Source organism: Paramormyrops kingsleyae, chromosome 4, assembly GCF_048594095.1.
Source record: "Paramormyrops kingsleyae isolate MSU_618 chromosome 4, PKINGS_0.4, whole genome shotgun sequence".
In the NCBI taxonomy this organism is placed as follows: Eukaryota; Metazoa; Chordata; class Actinopteri; order Osteoglossiformes; family Mormyridae; genus Paramormyrops; species Paramormyrops kingsleyae.
In genome coordinates this window covers 2,354,848-2,380,154 of record NC_132800.1, presented here as the reverse complement: position 1 = coordinate 2,380,154, position 25,307 = coordinate 2,354,848, and the positions used below count along the sequence as shown (strand labels likewise).

General features: G+C 40.0%; 1 protein-coding gene and 1 long non-coding RNA gene across 2 annotated transcripts in view; one reads left to right on the top strand and one right to left on the bottom strand.

The window, feature by feature from the left end:
• The window catches only part of LOC111844380 (uncharacterized), a 560,559-nt gene that overhangs the window by 152,424 nt on the left and 382,828 nt on the right, over window positions 1–25,307 (bottom strand). Inside the window, exon 5 of the mRNA XM_072710462.1 lies at window positions 5,226–5,388. Coding sequence (XP_072566563.1) covers window positions 5,226–5,388 — 163 coding nt within the window. The remainder of the gene's footprint in view (window positions 1–5,225; window positions 5,389–25,307) is intronic.
• Window positions 10,800–15,598, top strand: LOC111840393 (uncharacterized). Its single transcript, XR_011989795.1, has 3 exons — window positions 10,800–10,932; window positions 13,673–13,705; window positions 13,997–15,598. It is a non-coding gene; the product is annotated as an uncharacterized lncRNA (long non-coding RNA).

Sequence of the window (25,307 nt, the reverse complement as noted above, 5' to 3'; positions counted from 1 at the left end):
CTCATCCCCATGGTTGTCACTACTGGCATATATAATGGATCTAAGTCATTGTATGCCTCTGCCACCCGAAGCACTGACAGGTCAGGAAGAGGGCCAATCATTCCTCTGAAGAGAGTCCTCCTTTGAATAAAACATATCACACAGGTATTTGACTTGACAATACAATATGCGAGGCAGCAAAACATGAAATTGTTATGCGTTGACAGCAACTAATATTTACTGTAATCCTCCTTTACACACTGGACCTTATACAGGCTTAACTACAACCATCTTGCCAACAGGACCTGATTTTATACCCTGCGAAATCGAGAACAGAGACATGGTGCAGTCAAAGTCTTCACTGTGAGATCTAAATTCAAATGGGGGAAAAACATGTTAAATGACTGGAGATACTATACTCTCATATTTGAGAGGATTTAATTAGATTAAACGGAGGTCAGAGTTAGCTGTTAAATATTATAGTATGGCATACATCTAACTGAACTATCCTGTATGAAGCTGGTCATACATGTGCAAACTTACAGCTGTCCAGGGTTTGTGCCATTGCTGCTCTGATTCAGTACAGCTCTGAACAGGGGGAACCACTGGCACACTGAGCTGGGAGATGTGGGCTGTCTGGAACAGCAGAGCAATTATATGGCTGAACATGGCAGTGCCAGCCACACATGAGCATCTGCACAGCACCATAATTACAGGAACTGCGTCTCGGAGGATTATCTGTTGACAGATCATTTTCAGTCATTACATATTGTTAGATTTGGCTTATGAACTGTTGGCATGAGATGGAGTGCCCTCCTTAAAATGGCATTCTAATGCTGCATTCAAATGGAACTCGTGATTATGACATGGGAAGTCGTGTACGTGAGGTTGTGAGCTCTGAGCTTTCAGAAAAGTTTGCCATCCAATGTCGTGAATACGACAGAAGGGGGCCAATCATATGGACTCATCTCATGAACACGGTAAACACACCACCATTTGAATGCACCATAAAACACATGCAAGAACAACAAAAGAAATAACACAGAGGCCAAATGGAACATGGCCGTAGTTTGCACATGCAAAACAAATTTGAACATTGAACAGCTTGAACTGAAATCTTTTAGAACTGTTGAACTCGAACTCTGACAAATTACCACTACTGCCCTACTTTTTCACTATGGTTTTTATCGTGCTTCTTCATAGATTTGAAGCAAAACGCCCGTACAGCAACCTCTCCTGTTGCCCTGTCCCTGTTTGACACTAAGAATAGCAAACACAGAGTAATGCAGTATGTACTTATAACACATATAGAACATATTAAGTAAGGCATTCTCTGCTAGAAAGACTAGGGATGATCATAGATACTTCATTAGCACATACATATACTAACACTGTCCGGGAGTAATGTTAATGATAAGCTATAGCTAACGCTAGCCACAAAGTTAAAAGAATACAAAACTCACCTTCGTATCTATGGAAGTAAGAAGAGGCATACATCTTAAAGTCCTTCTCTAATTTACTTGTAGGTGATTTAGAGGAGGATTCACAAAGACGAACGTCGCTGATCATAAATTTGGGCAGGTCTTGTAAACTTCGTGTGCTTCAAGCTCTGATTTGGATTTCTTCTCTGCTAGTAAGGTAGGACTCTGTCTTTGTTTACTTTCTGTCTTGGACTCAGTTGAAACTGTTGTAGTGTCTGCTAGTTTCTGTTAATCAGTAGTTTCAGGTAGCCGATCAAGTGTAGTTTCGGTCTCGCTGAAGGTGTAAATTAGGGGTGGGGCTAACTGAGTTATATTGAAGGTGAGACACACGTGTGTCTGTGGCGGTTAGAGACAAACGCAGTTAATCTGTTACTACTCGTTCTATCCTTTCTTCTCTATTCTATTCTCAATTTTGCGAACTCACACCATCACTGCAGACATGTGCCTCAGACCTATCCCAGTCCACTTATCTCTTAGATGTAGAAGATCCCATCCAACATCCTTATCATTGGTTTCTACCGCCCTCCTGGCCCCCTAGGCCACTTTCTAGAGGAGCTGGATACTCTCCTCAGTCTCTTCCCCACTGACAGCTCCTCTCTCATTCTCCTTGGTGACTTCAATCTCCCCCATGACAAGCTCCTTTCTTCTGGTCTCCTCCCTTTTCACTATTCCTTTTCTCAGACATCCAACAACTGCTCTCCCACACACAAAGGAGGTAATGTTCTCGACCTGGTTTTCAGCCGCCCCTCTCCAGCCACCGACATCACCACTACCCCTCTTCACATCTCTGATCACCACTTAGTATCCTTTACCATCACCCTTCCTGTCTTGCCCAATCCTGGCTTTCAACATTTCTCGCCCACTAGACCAAACCTCCACTCTGTCTCTCCTTCATCTGTTGCTTCCTGCACCCTGTCCTACCTTCCTGACCTTAACTCCTTTTCCTCCCTTGCACTGGAACCTGCAACTGATACTCTCCTCTCCTCAATTTCCTCATCCATTGATCACCTCTGCCCACTGTCTCTTAACCCCAGGAAAACTCGCCCTGCTCCTTAGCTTTCAGCTGCATTACGCAGCAACCGAAGAGAATTGCGGGTAGCAGAGAGGACATGGAAGAAATCTAAACTTGATGCAGATCTGTCTTCCTACCGTACTCTTCTATCCAAATTCTCTTCGGATGTGACTGCAGCTAAAACTGCCTTTTATAAGGAAAAACTTGAGCTATCCTCACATGATCCCCGTAAACTCCATAATATCTTTTCATCACTACTCAACCCTCCAACTCCTACTGCTCCATCCTCCCTGACTGCTGAAGACTTTGCCACCTTCTTTGATGAAAGGATTGACGAAATCTGCCAGACATTCTCTCCCTCCCCATCCACTACACTACACACCCAGGATTTCCCTTCCCCCTTACTGACCCAGTTTTCCAGTCTTACAGTTGATGAGATCATGAAAGTCATCTCATCTTCCAACCCTACCACCTGCCCACTGGATCCAATCCCTTCCACATTGCTCCAGACAATCTCTCTGGACCTTCTCCCCTTCATCACCACTATCATTAATGGCTCCATAACTTCCGGGCATGTACCAACAGCATTCAAAATAGCCAGGGTCATTCCCATCTTGAAAAAACCCACTCTAAATCCCTCGGACACTTGCAACTACCGACCAGTATCGCTTCTTTCCTTCCTTTCAAAAATCCTCGAACGCACAGTCTACAACCAACTCTCTCTTTACCTCTCTCAGAACAACCTCCAGGATCCTAATCAGTCTGGCTTCAAAGCAGCTCACTCCCCCTAGATGTCCAAACAGCTGAGTCACTGAGTGTCTTCAAAAGACGACTTAAAACACACCTTTTCCAGAAATACCTGAATTAGCACTTCTGGCATTATACTTTCTGGCATTCCTTAAATTTTTTTTTAAAAAAATGCACTTTTCCAACAGAGTATTAGATCGATGGTATTCATAGCCTTGGTTTTATTGAGCTAGTATCGGGAAAAAATCATTGTAGAATCTTAATACACTTATGTAAGTCGCTATGCCTAAGGGCGTCTGCCAAATGCTGTAAATGTAAAATGATGCCATTTCTTACAGACCGGAAACGAGTGAGCCACATTTCCACGAACACGAAAGCTGACGTACAAAGAGCCCATTCAGCACCCAGGGAGCAGTGCTTGGGGGTGGTACCTTGATGGTCAGGGATTCAAACCAGCAACCTTTCAATTACAAGCACACTTCCCTAACCATTACACCACCACTGCGCTGTGTCATCCTGGTTTATTATTTTCAAAAAGTCTTAGTCTTTCTTGTAATGGGTTGTAGAAAAATAACAAAAGAATGCAATTCAAACCCTTTTTAGTAAACTGTAGCCAACATAGTACACTTAAATGCTGTGCAATAAAGAAAAATTGATGTACCTTTGTCTTCAATATGACAAGTTTCATAACATTTTAAGAACTCACCACAATTAAAGCTCATGCGATGAAATTTATTCTTGTTAAGATGCTTACACAATGTTCATACAAAATTCTGGAAATAAACTACAATAAATAACATTCTCATGTAGCCTCCTAAAAATTAAATATTTTATATGTTCCCAATCAATAAATGTGCAGGAATGCTACCAATTCTGTCATTTCCCACCAACACTGACATCTCCACTTGTGCCCCTAGATGAGGAAAGGGCCTCTGTGTACTCTGCTCTGTGTCTTGCATGGGGCCTGAGGTCTGCAGCCAGCCTCTGACTGTATTCTTCCAAGATGGCGGCGCCCTGTTCGGCTGCGGCTGCATTAGCTCACGATAACATCGAACATCGAGCAGTTTTCATGCCATGAACCCAAACACCCTGGCGGAGCTACGCAGCTTTGGACTGCTACAGCCTGTGGCCGAGGCAGCAGCGGAGCTCCCTTCCCATACAGACCGGCACAGGAGGAGACGCTCACCCACCGCAACTCCAGAAGAAAAGAACGTCCAGCCCCTCTCCAGCAGATTGGTTCCAGAACCCACACTATGTGTTGAGGTGAGCCCGACTATATCTAGTCAATATTTCACAACCTCACCCACCAGAAAGGTGACATTACATGTCCCGAGAGCCAGTTTTGTCAGCCGGGGATCGGACCGCCAGGGCCTCCCTTGGCCGCCACCCGATCCACAATGCACCGAACCCCTGACATTCCCCTTGCGGGTGGTGGGCTCACCTGGGGACAGTCCCGCGTGCCTCTTTCGGGCTATGCCCGGCCGGGCCCCACGGGCCAAGGCCCGGCCACCAGGCACTCGCCAACGGGCCCCTCCCCCAGGCCTGGATCCATGGTGGGGCCCTGGTGACTCTAGTCCAGGCGAGGGAAACGGGACTTTGCTTGAATTGTCTGGCCCCTCCCCTGGGACCTTTTTGCCTTGGGAGACCCTACCAGGGGCAATTGCCCCCGACAACATAGCCCCCAGGGTCACTGAGGCACGCAAACCCCTCCACCACGATAAGGTGGCAATCCAAGGAGGGGATATATTGTATTGTAACTAAAATATATTGTAACTATTAAAACACTGCCTCTGAATCTCCGGACCCGACATACAGGTATTTCACAAATACAATTTAGAAAAATTCAAGAACAAACACTTATTGGACTGACTGTGATAATGAACTGTCAACCCAGTGGGTCTGGTGGTGCTTCTCAATGTGTCCTAATCGAGATAATCACTGGGAGCGCTGGTAGGGCTTCTCTCCTGTGTAAATCCGCTGGTGCTTCTTTAGGGTTCCTAACTGACTAAAGCTCTTCCCACACTGGGAGCACTGGTAGGGCCTCTCTCCTGTGTGAATCCGCTGGTGTATCTTTAAGTTTTCTAAACGACTGAAGCCCTTCCCACACTGGGAGAACTGGTAGGGCCTCTCTCCTGTGTGAATCCGCTGGTGCTTCTTGAGGTTTGTGAGCTGTATCCGAGCCGTTGCCAGGGAACAGAAGCCAGAGTCCAGAACGTGATCCGATGTCGTCGTTGAGTAAGGGGATGCCGAAGGTTGAGAAGCCAGCAGGTCAAGCCGGAGACACGGGGGATGAACACGGGGAAATCCACGAGGGGCTTCACGGGGAGGGCGGGCAGGCAGGAGTCGAGGAAGGAGCCAGGTAGACGGAACGTAACTAGGGAGACAACGAATAGTCAATGCGCTCAGTACGTACATTACTACAATACCTCGCACCAAACCAATGTCAGTGCGAGGTTTAAATAAGGTGGTTTCCCTCAGTTTCCGGCAATCATTGCCGATCACGTGAGGTGGGCGTGACACTAATATTGACACTATTTTGTTCGGTTGCATTAATACAGATTATGTTTGCCACTTTAATCTGTTTGCTGATTTGTTTGCCTCACATAGTTCCACTAACTTTTTTTTATTACTGACACCTATTATATTTATTGTACCTGTGTATTATGATTACCGATAATAACCGAAAAAAAGTACTTTTCATGTCGCTTCACCTCTGAAGCTACTATACACACGGACTGTAAAATTCAGCCTTAATGCCAGAGTTTGCAGTATATTGCAGGAAAATGAGCTCATGGTGTTGCTTGTTGACTGTAAATTAATGCTTTTCCAGTTCGATTTGTTTAGACGCCAAGACATAGTTTTGGTAGACATAGTTTTCATATTACTGTCGGCCTCAAACACAGAGTAAATTATCTTGTGCTCACACGATTTAAAAAAAATAAAAATAAATCACCCTACATTGTAAAAAAAAAATGTTGCGAAAACTCAAATTATCTAGGCAATATGATGCAAGAGATTTTTGAATTCTCAACTTGTGTGTACCGTTGTTGACTTTACAAGCTTACTAGCTTATGATGATATTCTTAACACAATAACAAAGAAATGCTTGCTTTAATCTCATGTAGTTCTACTTTCAACAAATTTTTCTGTACCCTAAATTATGAAAATTGTTATATGTAATTGCATTTAAATGTAAATTTACAGTGTAAAGAATGACTGCACAAATCAATGTCAGCTGAAACCCTGTTTATTCCTCTTGCAGAAATTGGTGTTTTGAAACACTTGACACTGAGCAGAAACAAGCATTCAAGCTGAACCAGAAACTTGCACGAAAAAACCTTGCACTTCCACCAACACACTTTCCACAAACAGCCCATTATCCCCTTCCAACACAAGAACATAAGAACATAAGAACATAAGAACTATACAAACGAGAGGAGGCCATTCGGCCCATCGAGCTCACTTGGGGAGAACTTAATTAATAGCTCAGAGTTGTTAAAATCTTATCTAGCTCTGATTTAAAGGAACCCAAGGATTCAGCTTGCACTACGTTATCAGGAAGACTATTCCATACTCTGACTACACGCTGTGTAAAGAAGTGCTTCCTTAAATCCAGTTTGAAATGTTCTCCCGCTAATTTCCACCTATGGCCACGAGTTCTTGTATTTGAACTAATGCTGAAGTAACTATTCGGTTGAACAGCATCCAAACCTGTTAGAATCTTATAGACCTGGATCATGTCCCCCCTCAGTCTCCTTTGCTTGAGGCTGAACAGATTTAGCTCAAATAACCTTTCCTCTAAGACCAGGAATCATTCTTGTGGCCCTACGCTGCACCTTTTCTAAGGCCGCTATGTCCTTTTTAAGATATGGTGACCAAACCTGTACACAATATTCTAGGTGAGGTCTCACCAAGGAATTGTATAATCTTAGCATTACCTCCCTTGACTTAAACTCCACACACCTGGAGATATACCCCAACATCCTATTGGCCTTTTTTATTGCTTCCCCGCACTGGCGAGAATGAGACATGGAAGCATCAACATACACACCAAGGTCTTTCTCATAATCAGCTACCTTTATTTCGTTAGGTCCCATAAAATACCTGTACTTTATATTTCTGCTCCCTACATGGAGTACCTTACATTTGTCTATGTTAAATTTCATCTGCCAGGTGTCAGCCCAGTCACTAATTAAATTAAGATCCCGCTGTAGCTGCTGAGCCGCTAGTTCAGTATCTGCTACACCACCCACGTTGGTGTCATCTGCAAATTTCACCAGTTTACTGTATATATTGGTGTCTATATCATTTATGTAAATTAGGAACAAATGTGGTCCTAAAATTGAACCCTGCGGTACCCCACTATGAACGCAGGCCCACTGTGACATTGAGCCTCTTATAACTACTCGCTGCTTCCTATCCGTTAATCAGTTATCAATCCAGGTCGCTACAGTTCCTAAAATACCTGTCGCTTTGAGTTTAAGTGAGAGCCTCTTGTGGGGAACAACATCAAAAGCCTTTTGGAAATCTAAGTAGATGACATCATAGGCCTTCTTATCATCAACTTCCTGAGTAGCTTCCTCAAAAAACTCCAACAGATTTGTTAAACAGGATCTACCTCTCCTAAATCCATGCTGGCTATCCCTCAAAATGTTATTTGAGTCCAGGTAATCTACCATTTTCTCTTTGATTATAGCCTCCATAACTTTACCAGTTATACAAGTTAGACTGATTGGCCTATAGTTTGACAAATTACTTCTATCCCCTTTTTTGAAAATGGGCGTTATGTTGGCATGCTTCCAATCAGAAGGTACCACACCTTCAGATAAGGATTTTTGAAACAGTAATGTTAAGGGTCGGCAAATAATATCCCTCATCTCTTTTAACACTATAGGTAAGATGCCATCAGGGCCCTGTGATTTATTTATTTTGAGCTTAGCTAGGCTTTGCAAAACATCAGCTTCAGTTATATATATATTAGTTAAAGACGATGTTGGATTAGTAATAAGAACTGGTAAGTTACTAGTGTCCTCAACAGTGAATACCCGTGCAAAACTATCATTGAACTCATTTACTATGTCAATGTCGTTTTCAATTATAAGACCCTTACTATCCTGCAGATTAGTAATTTCAGCTTTTAGAGCTCTTTTAGAGTTAAAATACTGGAAGAAACTTTTAACGTCATCCTTAGCCTCCAATGCGATCTTCCTTTCGACATTCCTTTTAGCTCGTCTAATGTCATTTTTTAATTCAGCCTGTAGATTTAGATACTCTTGCTTTATTATGTCATCATCAGTTATTTTCCATCTCTGGAACAAAGCCCTTTTCCTCCTTACTTTATACTTTATTTCCCTATTAAACCACCTAGGTTGCAATTTCCTAGATTTATTCTTGCAAGACATTTCACAGTTGGTGATGTGGTCAGCTTTGCATGATTATCAATTGTCAAACTGTGTTAATATTTGAATTATACAGATTTTTCTCTATTACATTTTCCAAGCCTTAACCACTTGCACAAGGGGGGGATGTCAAATAATAAAGTGCTTTGTGTGGCATCTCAATCCCAGGTCTCTCTTTTACAATCGAAAAGAAAAGCGGGAACATAAAACCACTACGTGCAAGTGTACTTGATACAAATGTAACCTTTACCTGAGCATCAGTGAACATGGACTGCTCATATATATGCACCCGTTTTAAACTGGCAACTGATAAAGCTGAGAAATGGGACTGAACATAAGTTGACCACAATGCAGAAGTGAAAAAGGTTAAAACATGTCTACAAACATTTGTAGCTTTGTTTTCAGAGCCCTGATGCGCTGTGAGCAGAGACCCAAGCTCCAAAAAGATGGTCTGAATTGCTTCAAAGGTATATTTCATTACCCGAATTTTGGATATTCGATGTTCATGGCATACAAAAGGCCAAAGAGGTATGCAAAGGCAGTTGAGAGGTCAGGTAGGTTGTGCAGAATGATGGATCCTTCCAACACAACAGCTACGTCTTGCACAGAATCATCACCTTCATAGACAGGCACACCTTGGACCACTGCATCCTCTGGGTCAGTGTCCTAAGGAAATCAGAGGCATGATTAAATACAAAGGAAAACAATTCATTACACTGATATTCTACCTTCATCATTAGTACTACTGATTTTTCCATTCAGGTTGGGGCTGTTTCTGGAGAATAATATAGATGAGTCCAAAAAATAACCCAGTAGAGTATCTGAATTAATATTACTGAAATTGTGTTTGTGGTTGGACACCATTCATGCAGGAAGAAGCAGACAACATGCTGATAGGAATGGTGTAGAAGTTAGTGCAGAAGTACATACAACCCCGTGCATTTCGCACTGTCACAATCCAAAGAAGACAGAGACTATAACATAACTGCCATTACTATTAGCATACCAGTTACCAGAAGTACTGTATATAATAAATAACCCATATTTATTTATACAAAGAACCACTTACAATTCTGACTTTGCAATGTTACCTACGGCTAAGTTTTCCTTGACCGTTTATTATTCTCTACACTGAGAAGAGTCACATCCTTTGTTCCGGCTGCTAGCCCCGTCTTCCACTTTCAGTTCATATCCGCACGGGCTGTTAGCCATTGAAACCTCCCCAATCAGTGTCAATGCTATGGTTTTCCAGTGTTGATTTTGATTATTAAAAAGGTATATGGTCTTTTTTGGGTGAGGGTAAAATGCGGATTCTGCCGGACGTAAACATAAAAGAAATTCGAGGAGCTCAGCATTGCGGTGCAACTGCGCAGTCAGTACAATACGGATGTCCGAAATCGTATTGTTCTTAATGTTAACATTAATTTCGTTGTTAATTTGTTAAACATGTGAAAATGTTCTATATGTTATCTGTTGAGCGTTCTCTGGTCGAGGATAATCTGCATTTTTCCCCTCTCTTTTCCCGTCAGACAGATGTGGATGTCCATGGCTACCAACGTCACTGTTCATGGATGCCTGTTCCTGACGAATAAAATAAATCATAATAAATCAATAAATAAATATGTCTTTCACCAAACATGTCAGTATTTTATTGTAATTCTGTATTTCTGTAGATCTCACATCCAAGCACTATTGAACTGTTTTGGTGTTATCTGATTAAATTTTCTCATAAGTACAGCTATACTGTACAGCTTGAAACCACTCCTGTGAGATATCTACCTAGAAACGTGGTCGCCACTCTACAAGCCATTTTATCAGAATTAATACACGAAATAAATAAAAGAAAAGGGATATTTGCAAAGCATCTGTTATGTTGAAACATGGAAGTGCTACGTAGAAATCCTGTTCCGGGACATGTGATATATTGCCGGAAAGCTCGCAATTTGTACTACACTGTAAAAAGTGATTTTTTTACCTTGTAAATAATGGAAACATTATTTAAGTATGTTTTACAAACAAATACTATTTTGTCTTTTTACTTAAAAATGGCATGTTTAATTCAGTACATTACTTGCAGTTTCTTTGTCATTTATTGTTCTAAAATACATATGTAAATTTAAATACAATCTCCTAAGTAATATTTACTTAGTGTTTGCCATCTAATCAAATCACACCAAAAATGAACAACTCAAGTAAAATTTACTCAGTTCAGCAAGATAATTGATGCGCATGCGTCTTTGGCTCCGAGTTTGAAGTGGCGCGCACAGAGGAAAGGAAGAGAGACTTCACGACGGCTAATGTGAATTTTACCACGGTAAGTTATTAATATGCTTAGTAATTAATTGAAGTATGTTTGCAGAAAAGTGTAGAGTTATTAAGCTATCTGCAGTCCCAGTGGTTTGTGCCTACCGTTTCTTTTTTATCGAGTTACAAGTGCTAAAAGTGTTCATGTTAACAGTGTTAACGGATTTTTGGATAACGTTAAAACTTAATCTTAGTTTTGTTTAACAAACAGAGTTTAACAAAACGGATAACAGAATTAAATAATTACTAAATGAAACTATTAATATACCGGTAGTTGACAGAGTTTGCGATTTGCACCACCATTCGTTATTAGCAAACGGCATATCTGTCGAAAACAATTGTCTTAAGTTTTATATATGACCTTAATCTTGTCAGACGATTATTGTAAAAAGGAGTTTTAACATCCGTGCAAACTTAGTTCGAGGCATTGCCCTGTCGTGTTCGAGCATTCTGTCCAAGAAAAGTTCGAGCTGCTGAAATTTTCGCGTATTAATCACACAGGATTAACGTTAGTTTTTAAAATGCACTTGTACAAGGCAAATATTACCTTGAACTTTATATTGTTTACCTATACCAGGGGTATTCAACTAAAATTTAAAGAGGTCCAGTTAGAGAGAAATTCTTGAAGCAAAGGTCCGGAAGATCATAATGTCTAACTATTTAATAGTGTGATATATATTTAAGTAGCCTATTAGTTGCATCAACATTGTATGTAATCAGTACCTGACTGTCAATCAAATTAATTCAGTACAATTCAAAAACGTTTTGACATTATTTATTGTCATGTGACATAGAACTTCGGCCAGCTGGCTGGAGTGAGATTTTCAATTCGAGATGTCTGCACACATGTAACAGCTTCTTACCTTGTAAATAGTCTGCTTTTGTATTTAACCGTGTAAATACACCTTTGACGTAGTTAATTTTAGGTTTTATAATGGAATAAAATAGATTTGCCATAAGATTTCCAGCATGAGTCTGAAAGCGTGAGTGTCATGCCAGATGCTTGAGATTTGGCAACCCTGAAAACGTACATTTTTTGTTTCACATAAGTATATTTATATAACAGATAACATTACTTTATACATATGTTAAAATGCAGAAACTTCAACGAACATGAAATCAACAATAAACTACGTCTATTTATCCAACGTGTTATATAATACATATTGTATTTGAAAACTTTTCAGCTTTACGATTTCAGGAGAGCGCAGCCACTCTGTTAGGAACATTACGCTTTTTGTTTGCGGGTGTCAGCTTCGCTGCTGCTATTAACCGTGCGTTCACACCGCCGGCGGCGAGAGCGTCAAAGTGGCCGGAAGTCATTCATTTTCAATGTGAGCCGGCGGCGAGCAGCGGCGCGGCGCGTCTTGGACGGCGAGAGCGTCAAGGAGAGTTGAAATCAGGTCAACTTTATGGTAATGAGCTATGACGCGGTTAGGCGGCAACCAATCGAAATGTAGAAGTCCACCGCTTGAGCAGATTCCAGATAACGCAGTCCTGTAAACTTTGGTTCCGACCACATTAGTTCCCATGGCCGACCGCCATCAAGCAACAAAGAAGGTCCCATGCAGAATGGAGGAGAGGTTAATAATTGCTGTGGCGGGTTTCCCAGTAATTTACGACGTGTCCCTGTTTGCATACAGGGACATAAATAAAAAAAATGATGCATGGACCAAGGTGTCCGAGATTGTTGGGGTTCCTGGTGAGTTTCTAATGTGCATTAACGTTATGTATTTTCTGAAAATAAGCGGGAATTTCAAGCTGACTTTAGCGCCAGAGCATGCAATTCTGTTACTGCTGCAGAATATTCTGACATATCAAAACATATTGGATTATTAATTAATTAATTGATGTTAAAGACCAAGACTAGTAAATACATGTCTCCTATAATACTGAAATTAGACTAGCACTTATAACCATGAACATAAAAATTACACACCACACAAATGGCTTTTAATTGAAAGAAAACATGTAACTACAAAAAAGTTCTTTCCATCGATCAATTTCTTACTTTCACATTCAATATATTTCATGAGGTTATCTTATTACTTATACCCTCCTTGTGGTCAGTCTGCACAAGATTAACAAGCTTGTTTGATTTGCGGCCCCTTTAAATACAAGACAAGCATTCAATCTACGTCAAAGCGTCCAAAAATCTCTGTACAGCGTCGTTGGCAGGGCGGCCAGGGCGAATTTTGACGCTCTTGCCGCCGGCGGTGTGAACGCACGGTAACACTAATGGCACATTAGCGCAGACAAAGGCTGCATACGCCGAACTATACGTCTTGCTTGGCGGTCAAAGGCGTTTGACGTTCATTGGCTTGGGAAACGGCGGTTCTACTGCTAAACCTCTACCGAAAAGACTACAAACGCTGCGCCGGTTAAAATAAAAGCGCCCCGTCAGGTTTTAAATAATAACTAAATGTTTTGGCTGTCGGTCCGGGTCCGTATGGGACAGCTTCTGGGTCCGGACCCGGACCGCGGTCCGCCTGTTAGTGACCTCTGACCTATACTATCGGGTATGATAGCTATATAGGTGACTGTACTGCACACTTTTGCAATTACACAAGTCTAAATGCTTGTTTAAATAAATCTTAATTAATATAAGTGTACAACTTATATAAGTTGTAAAGCCTGTATTTTATTTCATGATGTTCTTTTACTGACCAACATCCACTTTACACGTGGTTGATATCTGCAAGCAGTTAAAAACTAATTCTGACATGAACATTTCTTACATTCTTTTACAGATATTGCACTCACTATTCAAGCTATAATTCAAGGTAAGTTGGCGATACTTTATTACAGCACACCTCACAGATAGATAGCAATAAGTATGCATTCACATGTGCATCGTTTCTTAACTGTAGGTGCCGGAGAATGAGGTGGTTATGTAAAAAATGCAGCTTTCAGTCAAACCGAAGACTACAGCTATTAAAACACTTAAGGCTAAAACATGGAAATGCAGGCCGTCAATCATCAATACCATGTCTTTATGCAGATTGTCCTTGTCCTTGAAAAAGTGATACTGTACAGTATTTTAACCACTTTGTACTGATTTGTATATTTCACAGGATGTCAGCAGAGATTTGATTAAGGATACCTTCTCCAGTCATGTCATGAAAATCATCGTACTGAGCAGATCTGTAGAAGAGGAAGATGCCAGTATATCTGATGTCATCATTGTCATCGAGGGAAAGGAGGTGCTGCTGGGAGTTAAAAATCTCACAAATGTCTTTCACTCATGGGCTGCATTTACTCCCTAAACTTAGGCTATCCCCCAAAGCTGAAAAACACATTTGAAGTGTTTCAGAAAATCTTTCTTGGGTTAGATTCCTTAAAATTTTCTCCAAAGGTTAACTCTCTGCATAGAAAGCTTTTAATGTAATCTACTGTCAGGGTCAGCCCCTGCTGTGGTCCTTCTGTGTCCCTTCCCCGTTTGACCAGCAGGCATCCCGTCCTTCATGTTAGTCTTTGTTCTCCCTGGTTACCTGTCTAGTCATGTGGTTCTATGTGTTGCGCATGTGATTGTCTGAGTACCCTTCTGTCCTGTGTTCAAATCCCGCCCCCTCTGTTTTTGTATTTTGCTCCCTAGTGTTTCAGTTGAGTTTGTCTAGTTATTGTATTTGGTGATTTTGTATATGGTTTTTGGTTTTGTTCCTTGTGCCCCTGTTTGTGTCTTTACCTGTTTAATTCCCTAGTGTTGATTTCTGTTTCCTTGGTTAGTTCTTAGTTTCCCTGTTTTTAGTTCCTTTGAGTTATTAGTTTCACCTGCGCCCTGTTTCCCTGGTCTTTGTTAATTAGTCTCACCTGTCCTGTGTTAGTCTCGTTACCCCTTTAGTATTTTAGTTCCTGCTTCCGTTCAGTTCACGAGTGGTTCATTGTAGTACTTGTTGATTTGTGTGTGTGCGCGCGCGCGCTGTAGTGGATTGTGTTTCATAGTTGATGTTAGATGTGTATACGATTTTTGTTAATTAATCCCTTTTTAGCTGTTGACCCCTCGTGGTCCTTTTTGGTTTTGTAGTTTTTTTCTGTTTTATTTAATAAACCCCTTTCTGTTCTCGGAGCCGCCAGTGGGTCGTCCGCCCCTTTTTTGTGCCTGATGCCTCGCTCCCGTGCCCAAGCCGCCCGAATACATGACAATCTACTAGTTGGGCACTACTTGCACTTATTTACACTAGTTATGCTGTTTTACTGTTTTTGTTTTTTTTTTGCAAGAAAGGTTGTTCAGAAAACTACAACTTCAACTGCAGTACTGTTTAACACAACCATTCTTATGCATTTTAAGTAATGCTATTCTGCTGGAGACTATAGATGCAGAGTTTTATTATTATTTTACTTGATGTTTTTGTTCCCTTACTTTAATCTTATTGAAATTAAAGTTAGCTAATGAAAGGCAGCTACTAGTTTGACATTATTTGCACTTTTACACTTTTGTATTTGATATCTGCAACTGAGATTGTTGTAAAATGTTTGTTATATTTAAAGGTTTTATATGTTTAAATGTTTATGCATTTTAATGCACTGTGTGGTTGTTCTAAAAAAGTTTACTGGAGTAAAATGCACCATAGTGCACCATTTATCAGAACCATCAAACAGATGCAGTTTTACTATTTTTTTATTTCATGCTCTCCTCTGTTAAGGAATCTCATAGAAATAAAAGTATTCAAGTAAAATGTATGTCAGTGTTATTTTATTGACCACCATTTAAATACATAAACAGCATCAAATAATGTTAAAATAATATTTAAAGTAAAGGTTTCTCAATTTAAAATAAGATAACTAGGATTATTGTGTAAAAAAAAAAAAAAACATTTATAAGCATTACTTAAGTAAAATATATAAACTAACAGTCAATACAGTTTACTGGGAAATTCCAAGTAAACTTTACTTGAGATTTTCTAATTAAAGCTACAGTTCCTTGTGTTTAGTTTTTACTTGGGAATTCTATTGAAATTACTCACATTTTCTAAGTGAAAAAACTTTCCTAACTTTTTTTAAGTAAATCCTACTCCAAATTTTTTTCAGTGTATACGAAAGTGCATGGAAGTTCCCGGACAGGATTTCTAAATGTGCACATCGCCCTGTACACTGTAACCATGTGGAAGCTGCCATCTATAATCTTAAACTAAAAGTCCACGGAAGTGGCACATAGAAATCCTGCGCTGGGACATGTGATATATTGCCGGAAAGCTGGCAATGTGAACTATACGAAAGTGCATGAAAGTTCCCAGCGCAGGATTTCTAAATGTGCATTTCGCCCTGTACACTGTAACAATGTGAAAGCTGCCATCCATAATCTTAAACTAAAAGTCCACGGAAGTGGCACGTAGAAGTGAGGCCCCAGCACATGTGATATATTGCCAGAAAAGTCGGAATTTGTACTTTACGAAAATTCAAGATTGAAGATTGAAGATTCAAAAGGTTTATTTGTCACGTACACAGTTGTACACATACAACATGTAGTGGAATGTAACCCTGGTCACTCTGAGCAGCTGTGCATGATAAGAGAGTAACAAAATGTAGAAAAAAATAAGAAAAATAATAAAATAAAAAATATATGAAATGTTCAGCTGTACATAATCTATACATAAGTGATAGGTAAGAGGTATATAAGTGCAATGTGGAAGAGGCCTGAGGTATGTGCCAATGATTTGGACAGTGTGAAGCAGTACCTAGAGGCATTGAGTATTGTCCTGATTTAGGAGCATTATGACCTGGGGGAAAAAGCTCTTCCTTAACCTTTCCGTTCTGTGGTGCGTTTCCCAAAACCATAGTTCGAAGGAACGTTCGCAAACACTGTCCTTAAGTTGCGTATTTCAAACAACTCACGAGCTGTAGTTAGAAGCTTAGTCCCGGGTAAATACGTCAGCGATGGTGGAAAATGCATTCTAAGAAGGGTATAGTCACCGTGTAAGTAAAAAATTGTATAATTTTTCATAACTAATAGGGAATAATTTAGCTCTACGATCACATATAATGTGAAGTTGTCTGAAAATGTTTGAAACGTAATTGTTGTGTGGGTCTCTGGTCATAAGTACGGTAACTGTCGGTAGTGAGCAATAGGGACACCTTGCTGGGTGATGCGGGAAGAATCCTCTGTGTGACCCATCTGTACGTTGACGTCAAACTTCAACTCACCAGTGGCACTTGCACTCTCATCTAGCACATATTGTATGTTCTAGTCACTCTTTGGCTTCTTCTCATGTTTAGAAACATGTGTGAACAGTTTGAGTCATTGTGTTTAAATGATGACTACTGTATGGTGGCTGTGCTGAACTTCTGCAGCCTGTGTTTTGTATTTTGCATCAAAGTTCACCACAGTGCAAAATGTGTTTTGATGAATGGGAATGTGTTTAGAGTTTTGCTCAAATCTGCAAATTGTGTTTAAAGTTTCACCAAAAGAGTGATTGATTCAATAAATGAGTTTTGGCAATTGGAAGTTTTGTTCCAAGAATGAGGTTTAGTCTTTTAGCAATTCAGAAAAACTGTAACAGAAACATAAGGCAAGGTAAACTTTAACTTACCAAAGCTCTTTGGGGCGGTCAAACCAGATGTGTCCAGTTTGTACAGATACTGCACAGTTAGGGGTAAAATGCTGTTATGGGCAGGGTTAATCAATTGTACAGTTGTGCTTAAAATGGGGGTATAAAATCCTTCAAATACTACAAAAGTTATGTAAGAGAACTTTTGTTTTTTGTTTTGTAAACAAGTACACCTACTCTTACAGTTTTAGACTTAACAGGTTTTAAAGAATTTTGTATTATATTATATTATATTATATTAACATGACTATAGCGAATGTCTGTCAGCCCCTTTTGACAGAATGGCCTTATAGCTATGTTTTCATAGAATCTGAGCCGGAAAAGTCAGATTGCTATGCCAAGAGTACAACTAATTTGAGATAATGCAAAAAACAGTGTTTGTGAAGTCATTTGAAGACTGAATTGTGTTACAGTGGAAAAAAAACACAACAGCACAATAAAGGGCAAGTGACTCAGGCAAAGTCAGTCAGAAGGGTGTGTGAACATGATTGGCAAACGGGATGATAAGTATAATGATGAATGCCTGCTCACCAGTAAGTTTATGCTTATTTCCTTACAGTATCTCTTGAGAAGGTCTGCCAATGGTGTGGACAGTTTCAAAATAAAGATGGTGACTGGGTGAGGAAAATTACTGTAGTCATTTGATAGATGTGAAAATATGGCTACTTGTCCTATACTGTATGTTGTTAATCCCACTGTAGATACTCTGTGATGGATGCCAGAGGTGGCAACACCGTGTCTGTACTGGCATGACCAAGAGCCAATTCAAACACATAACAAATGTTAAATGGTATTAAGAACATAAGAACATAAGAAATTTACAAACGAGAGGAGGCCATTCGGCCCATCAAGCTCGTTTGGGGAGAACTTAGCTAATAGCTCAGAGTTGTTAAAATCTTATCTAGCTCTGATTTAAAGGAACCCATGGTTTTAGCTTCCACTACAATAGCAGGAAGACTATTCCATACTCTGACTACACGCTGTGTAAAGAAGTGCTTCCTCAAATTTGTTTTAAAATGTTCTCCCGCTAATTTCCACTTATGGCCACGAGTTCTAGTATTTAGACTAATATTGAAATAGTCATTTGGCTGAACAGCATCCAGACCCGTTAGAATCTTATAGACCTGAATCATATCCCCCCTTAGTCTCCTTTGCTCAAGGCTGAACAGTTTCAGTTCCGCTAACCTCTCCTCGTAAGACATTCCTCTAAGACCAGGAATCATTCTCGTAGCTCTTCGTTGCACCTTTTCTAAGGCAGCAATGTCCTTCTTGAGGTATGGTGACCAAACCTGCACACAGTATTCTAGGTGGGGTCTTACCAAGGAATTATATAAGTGTAACATCACCTCCCTTGACTTAAACTCCACACATCTAGAGTGATTGATTCAATAAATGAGTTTTGGCAATTTGAAGTTTTGTCCCAAGAATGAGGTTTAGTCTTTTAGCAATTCAGAAAAACTGTAACAGAAACATAAGGCAAGGTAAACTTTAACTTACCAAAGCTCTTTGGGGCGGTCAAACCAGATGTGTCCAGTTTGTACAGATACTGCACAGTTAGGGGTAAAATGCTGTTATGGGCAGGGTTAATCAATTGTACAGTTGTGCTTAAAATGGGGGTATAAAATCCTTCAAATACTACAAAAGTTATGTAAGAGAACTTTTGTTTTTTGTTTTGTAAACAAGTACACCTACTCTTACAGTTTTAGACTTAACAGGTTTTAAAGAATTTTGTATTATATTATATTATATTATATTAACATGACTATAGCGAATGTCTGTCAGCCCCTTTTGACAGAATGGCCTTATAGCTATGTTTTCATAGAATCTGAGCCGGAAAAGTCAGAATGCTATGCCAAGAGTACAACTAATTTGAGATAATGCAAAAAACAGTGTTTGTGAAGTCATTTGAAGACTGAATTGTGTTACAGTGGAAAAAAAACACAACAGCACAATAAAGGGCAAGTGACTCAGGCAAAGTCAGTCAGAAGGGTGTGTGAACATGATTGGCAAACTGGGTGATAAGTATAATGATGAATGCCTGCTCACCAGTAAGTTTATGCTTATTTCCTTACAGTATCTCTTGAGGAGGTCTGCCAATGGTGTGGACAGTTTCAAAATAAAGATGGTGACTGGGTGAGGAAAATTACTGTAGTCATTTGATAGATGTGAAAATATGGCTACTTGTCCTATACTGTATGTTGTTAATCCCACTGTAGATACTCTGTGATGGATGCCAGAGGTGGCAACACCGTGTCTGTACTGGCATGACCAAGAGCCAATTCAAACACATAACAAATGTTAAATGGTATTAAGAACATAAGAACATAAGAAATTTACAAACGAGAGGAGGCCATTCGGCCCATCAAGCTCGTTTGGGGAGAACTTAGCTAATAGCTCAGAGTTGTTAAAATCTTATCTAGCTCTGATTTAAAGGAACCCATGGTTTTAGCTTCCACTACAATAGCAGGAAGACTATTCCATACTCTGACTACACGCTGTGTAAAGAAGTGCTTCCTCAAATTTGTTTTAAAATGTTCTCCCGCTAATTTCCACTTATGGCCACGAGTTCTAGTATTTAGACTAATATTGAAATAGTCATTTGGCTGAACAGCATCCAGACCCGTTAGAATCTTATAGACCTGAATCATATCCCCCCTTAGTCTCCTTTGCTCAAGGCTGAACAGTTTCAGTTCCGCTAAGCTCTCCTCGTAAGACATTCCTCTAAGACCAGGAATCATTCTCGTAGCTCTTTGTTGCACCTTTTCTAAGGCAGCAATGTCCTTCTTGAGGTATGGTGACCAAACCTGCACACAGTATTCTAGGTGGGGTCTTACCAAGGAATTATATAAGTGTAACATCACCTCCCTTGACTTAAACTCCACACATCTAGAGTGATTGATTCAATAAATGAGTTTTGGCAATTTGAAGTTTTGTTCCAAGAATGAGGTTTAGTCTTTTAGCAATTCAGAAAAACTGTAACAGAAACATAAGGCAAGGTAAACTTTAACTTACCAAAGCTCTTTGGGGCGGTCAAACCAGATGTGTCCAGTTTGTACAGATACTGCACAGTTAGGGGTAAAATGCTGTTATGGGCAGGGTTAATCAATTGTACAGTTGTGCTTAAAATGGGGGTATAAAATCCTTCAAATACTACAAAAGTTATGTAAGAGAACTTTTGTTTTTTGTTTTGTAAACAAGTACACCTACTCTTACAGTTTTAGACTTAACAGGTTTTAAAGAATTTTGTATTATATTATATTATATTATATTAACATGACTATAGCGAATGTCTGTCAGCCCCTTTTGACAGAATGGCCTTATAGCTATGTTTTCATAGAATCTGAGCCGGAAAAGTCAGATTGCTATGCCAAGAGTACAACTAATTTGAGATAATGCAAAAAACAGTGTTTGTGAAGTCATTTGAAGACTGAATTGTGTTACAGTGGAAAAAAAACACAACAGCACAATAAAGGGCAAGTGACTCAGGCAAAGTCAGTCAGAAGGGTGTGTGAACATGATTGGCAAACTGGGTGATAAGTATAATGATGAATGCCTGCTCACCAGTAAGTTTATGCTTATTTCCTTACAGTATCTCTTGAGGAGGTCTGCCAATGGTGTGGACAGTTTCAAAATAAAGATGGTGACTGGGTGAGGAAAATTACTGTAGTCATTTGATAGATGTGAAAATATGGCTACTTGTCCTATACTGTATGTTGTTAATCCCACTGTAGATACTCTGTGATGGATGCCAGAGGTGGCAACACCGTGTCTGTACTGGCATGACCAAGAGCCAATTCAAACACATAACAAATGTTAAATGGTATTAAGAACATAAGAACATAAGAAATTTACAAACGAGAGGAGGCCATTCGGCCCATCAAGCTCGTTTGGGGAGAACTTAGCTAATAGCTCAGAGTTGTTAAAATCTTATCTAGCTCTGATTTAAAGGAACCCATGGTTTTAGCTTCCACTACAATAGCAGGAAGACTATTCCATACTCTGACTACACGCTGTGTAAAGAAGTGCTTCCTCAAATTTGTTTTAAAATGTTCTCCCGCTAATTTCCACTTATGGCCACGAGTTCTAGTATTTAGACTAATATTGAAATAGTCATTTGGCTGAACAGCATCCAGACCCGTTAGAATCTTATAGACTTGAATCATATCCCCCCTTAGTCTCCTTTGCTCAAGGCTGAACAGTTTCAGTTCCGCTAACCTCTCCTCGTAAGACATTCCTCTAAGACCAGGAATCATTCTCGTAGCTCTTCGTTGCACCTTTTCTAAGGCAGCAATGTCCTTCTTGAGGTATGGTGACCAAACCTGCACACAGTATTCTAGGTGGGGTCTTACCAAGGAATTATATAAGTGTAACATCACCTCCCTTGACTTAAACTCCACACATCTAGAGATATAACCCAACATTCTGTTCGCCTTTTTTATTGCTTCCCCACATTGGCGAGAGTGGGACATGGAAGCATCAACATACATACCGAGATCTTTCTCGTAATCAGCTACCTTTATTTCAGTGGAACCCATAAAATATCTGTACTGTATATTTCTGCTCCCTGCATGGATTACCTTACATTTATCTGTGTTAAATTTCATCTGCCAAGTATCAGCCCATTCGCTAATTAAATCTAGATCCCGTTGAAGCCTCTCTGCTGCTAGATTAGTATCTGCTACCCCGCCCACCTTAGTGTCGTCTGCAAATTTAACCAGTTTACTGTATGTATTCGTGTCAATATCATTAATGTAAATTAGGAACAATAGAGGTCCTAAAATTGAACCCTGCGGTACCCCACTATAAACGGAGGCCCACTGTGACATAGTGCCTCTAATAACTACTCGCTGCTTCCTATCAGTTAGCCAGTTTTTGATCCAAGCTGCCACAGTTCCTAAAATTCCTGCAGCTTTAAGCTTTAACAAGAGCCGTTTGTGGGGGACAACATCAAAGGTTTTCTGAAAATCTAAGTAAATCACATCATAGGCCTTTTTGTGATCAATTTCACTTGTAGCTTCCTCAAAGAACTCAAGCAGATTCGTTAAGCAGGATCTACCTCTCCTAAATCCATGTTGGCTATCCTTTATAATGTTATTTGCATCTAGGTAATCTACCATTTTCACTTGAATTATAGCTTCCATTATTTTTCCAGTAATGCTAGTTAAACTGATTGGCCTATAGTTTGCTGGATTACTTCTATCCCCTTTTTTGAATATGGGTGTTATATTAGCATGCTTCCAATCTGATGGTACCACACCCGCAGATAACGATTTCTGGAATATTAAAGTCAGAGGTTGGCTAATAATATCCCTCATCTCTTTCAAGACTAAAGGTAAGATGCCATCAGGCCCCTGCGATTTATTTATTTTGAGTTTAGCTAGGCTTAGTATCACATCAACCTCAGTTATACATATATTGGTCATAGACGATGCTGTATTCGTATTAATTGGTGGTAAGTTACTTGTGTTCTCTATTGTGAACACCCTTGAAAAATAATCATTAAACTCGTTTACCATATCAATTTCGTTATCAATTATAAGGCCCTTACTATCCTGCAAATTAGTGATTTCAGCTTTTAGTGCTCTCTTGGAGTTAAAATATTGGAAGAAACCTTTACTGTCATGCTTAGCCTCCAATGCAATTTTTCTTTCTACATCCCTCTTTGATAGCCTAATGTCATTTTTTAATTCTGCCTGTAGACTTAGATACTCCTGCTTGATTTTGAAATCATTAGTTATTTTCCAGTTGTGGAACAGAGCTCTTTTCCTCCTGACTTTATTCTTAATTTCCTTAGTAAACCACCTTGGTTGTCGTTTCCTAGATTTAGTTTTGCTGGAAACAGGTATGAAGTCCTCTTGCACTTGCAACAATGTGCTTTTGAAAAATTCCCATGCCTCTTCTACTGTTTTGCTATTTAACTCTGTCCAGTTTACAGTTTCTAATTTCCGTCTCATACCATTAAAGTTAGCCTTCCTAACATTGCATACTTTTAATTTAGAATTTGCTCTTCGGACACTAAAATTAACCTCGAATTTAACCATGTTATGATCACTACCGTACAATGGGTCTAAAACCTCTAATTTTCCAATCCTATCCTGGTTATTACAAAACACGAGATCAAGAAGGGCTTCTCCCCTGGTAGGAGTATTAACAAACTGAGTAAAAAAACAATCCTGTACTAATTCCACCATCTCAAGTTAATTTACAGAAGAGCCAGAGACTGTGTCCCACTGTATCCCAAGTAAATTAAAATCACCCATAACCACCACATCATTTTTATTACTCATAATCCTGATATCATCATATAATATTCTGCTTTCCTCTACAGCTACATTAGGTGCCCTATAACAAACCCCGACAATTAGGCCATTTGAATCTTTAGCATCAAGTTTGATCCATACAGCTTCTGAATTTTTATTTTTATCAGTGAGATCCCTTGCCTGCAAGTTTTCTTTTACATATACTGCAACACCACCTCCCTTCTTGCCTATCCGGTCTCTACGGAACAACGTATAACCATCCATATTATATTCATCACCATCATTGTCACTCATCCATGTTTCAGTTATTCCTATAATGTCGTAATTGTCTGAAGAAATTAAAGCCTCTAAGTCATTAATTTTGTTTCTAATACTCCTAGCATTCAAATACAGACCACTAATGGTAGGCCTTTTACAGTGTCTACTTTTAATATTTATTGCAAAGCTTGTGAAGAGGAGTCTTCTTTATAAAAACGCAGCCACACTACAGTGGTATGCAAAAGTCTGCAACCGCTTGTTAATTTAGCATTTATTCCAACTTTTGACCTTTTACTTTTAACTCCTTCGTTGAGCCAATATATTTATTTGAAAACAGTGTTACAGGGGACACAGTAATAAAAATCAAGTTTTTATTCTAGCTTGGATTTACTTTTCTGAGTTTGTTTGTTAAAGCTCCCATGTCAATTGTCTTATTGAGTAATATGCGTAATGTATTTCTCTGGCCAAAGGTGCAAAATAAATGTGTATACTTCATATATAGTAGAACAGACATGCGTCAAGGTTTCTTCATGTTCATGTAGGTGGCCTTGAAAAAGGACTTTTTGTGTCTCAGTGATGGCTCAGTATCTGGTGGGCCACACTTTGTTCTTCATCACCTGCCTGCACCATGTTGGCATTGAGTGAACCAGTTTGATGAGGTGATCATGGCTGATAACATGATTCCAGGCTGCATTGAGTGACTCAATCAACTCATGTTTTGATTTTGGATGTCTCTTGGATATCTCCAAAGCCACCTTGTGCCACAAGTTCTCAATCGGATTCAGATCGGGAGATTGGGCAAGCCAGTCAATTGATCGATGTTGTTCTGATGCTTCCAGTTGATCACCTGTTTGGAGCAATGGCACGGTGCATTGTCACCTTGGAACAAGAACCAGCTTGTAAACAGCTGCTGCACTGACGGCACCATACACTTTTGCAGTACTGTGATGTACTTGGTCCCACTGACCATGCCGTCAACGATGTGCAGACGTCCGACGCCACTGGCAGCCATACAGCCCCAGACCATGACCTTCAAAGGATGCTTCACAGTGAGGTTGAGGCACTCAGGCTTGAACTCCTCTCCAGGAAACCTCCTCACATAGGTGTCTGCCTGGCTACCAAACAGGCAGAAAGTGCTTTCATCGCCGGAAAGCACCTTTTCACATGGACCTTTCACATGTCCAGCGTGAGTTCTTCCGTGTCCAGTCAACCCGGTTGCACCTTTGGACATCAGTCATCAGTGGCTTGTTGTGTGCCTTGCAACCCCACAGACCAAACTGCGGGCACCGGCGACAAAACTGTTGATGAGGTGACACTGACAT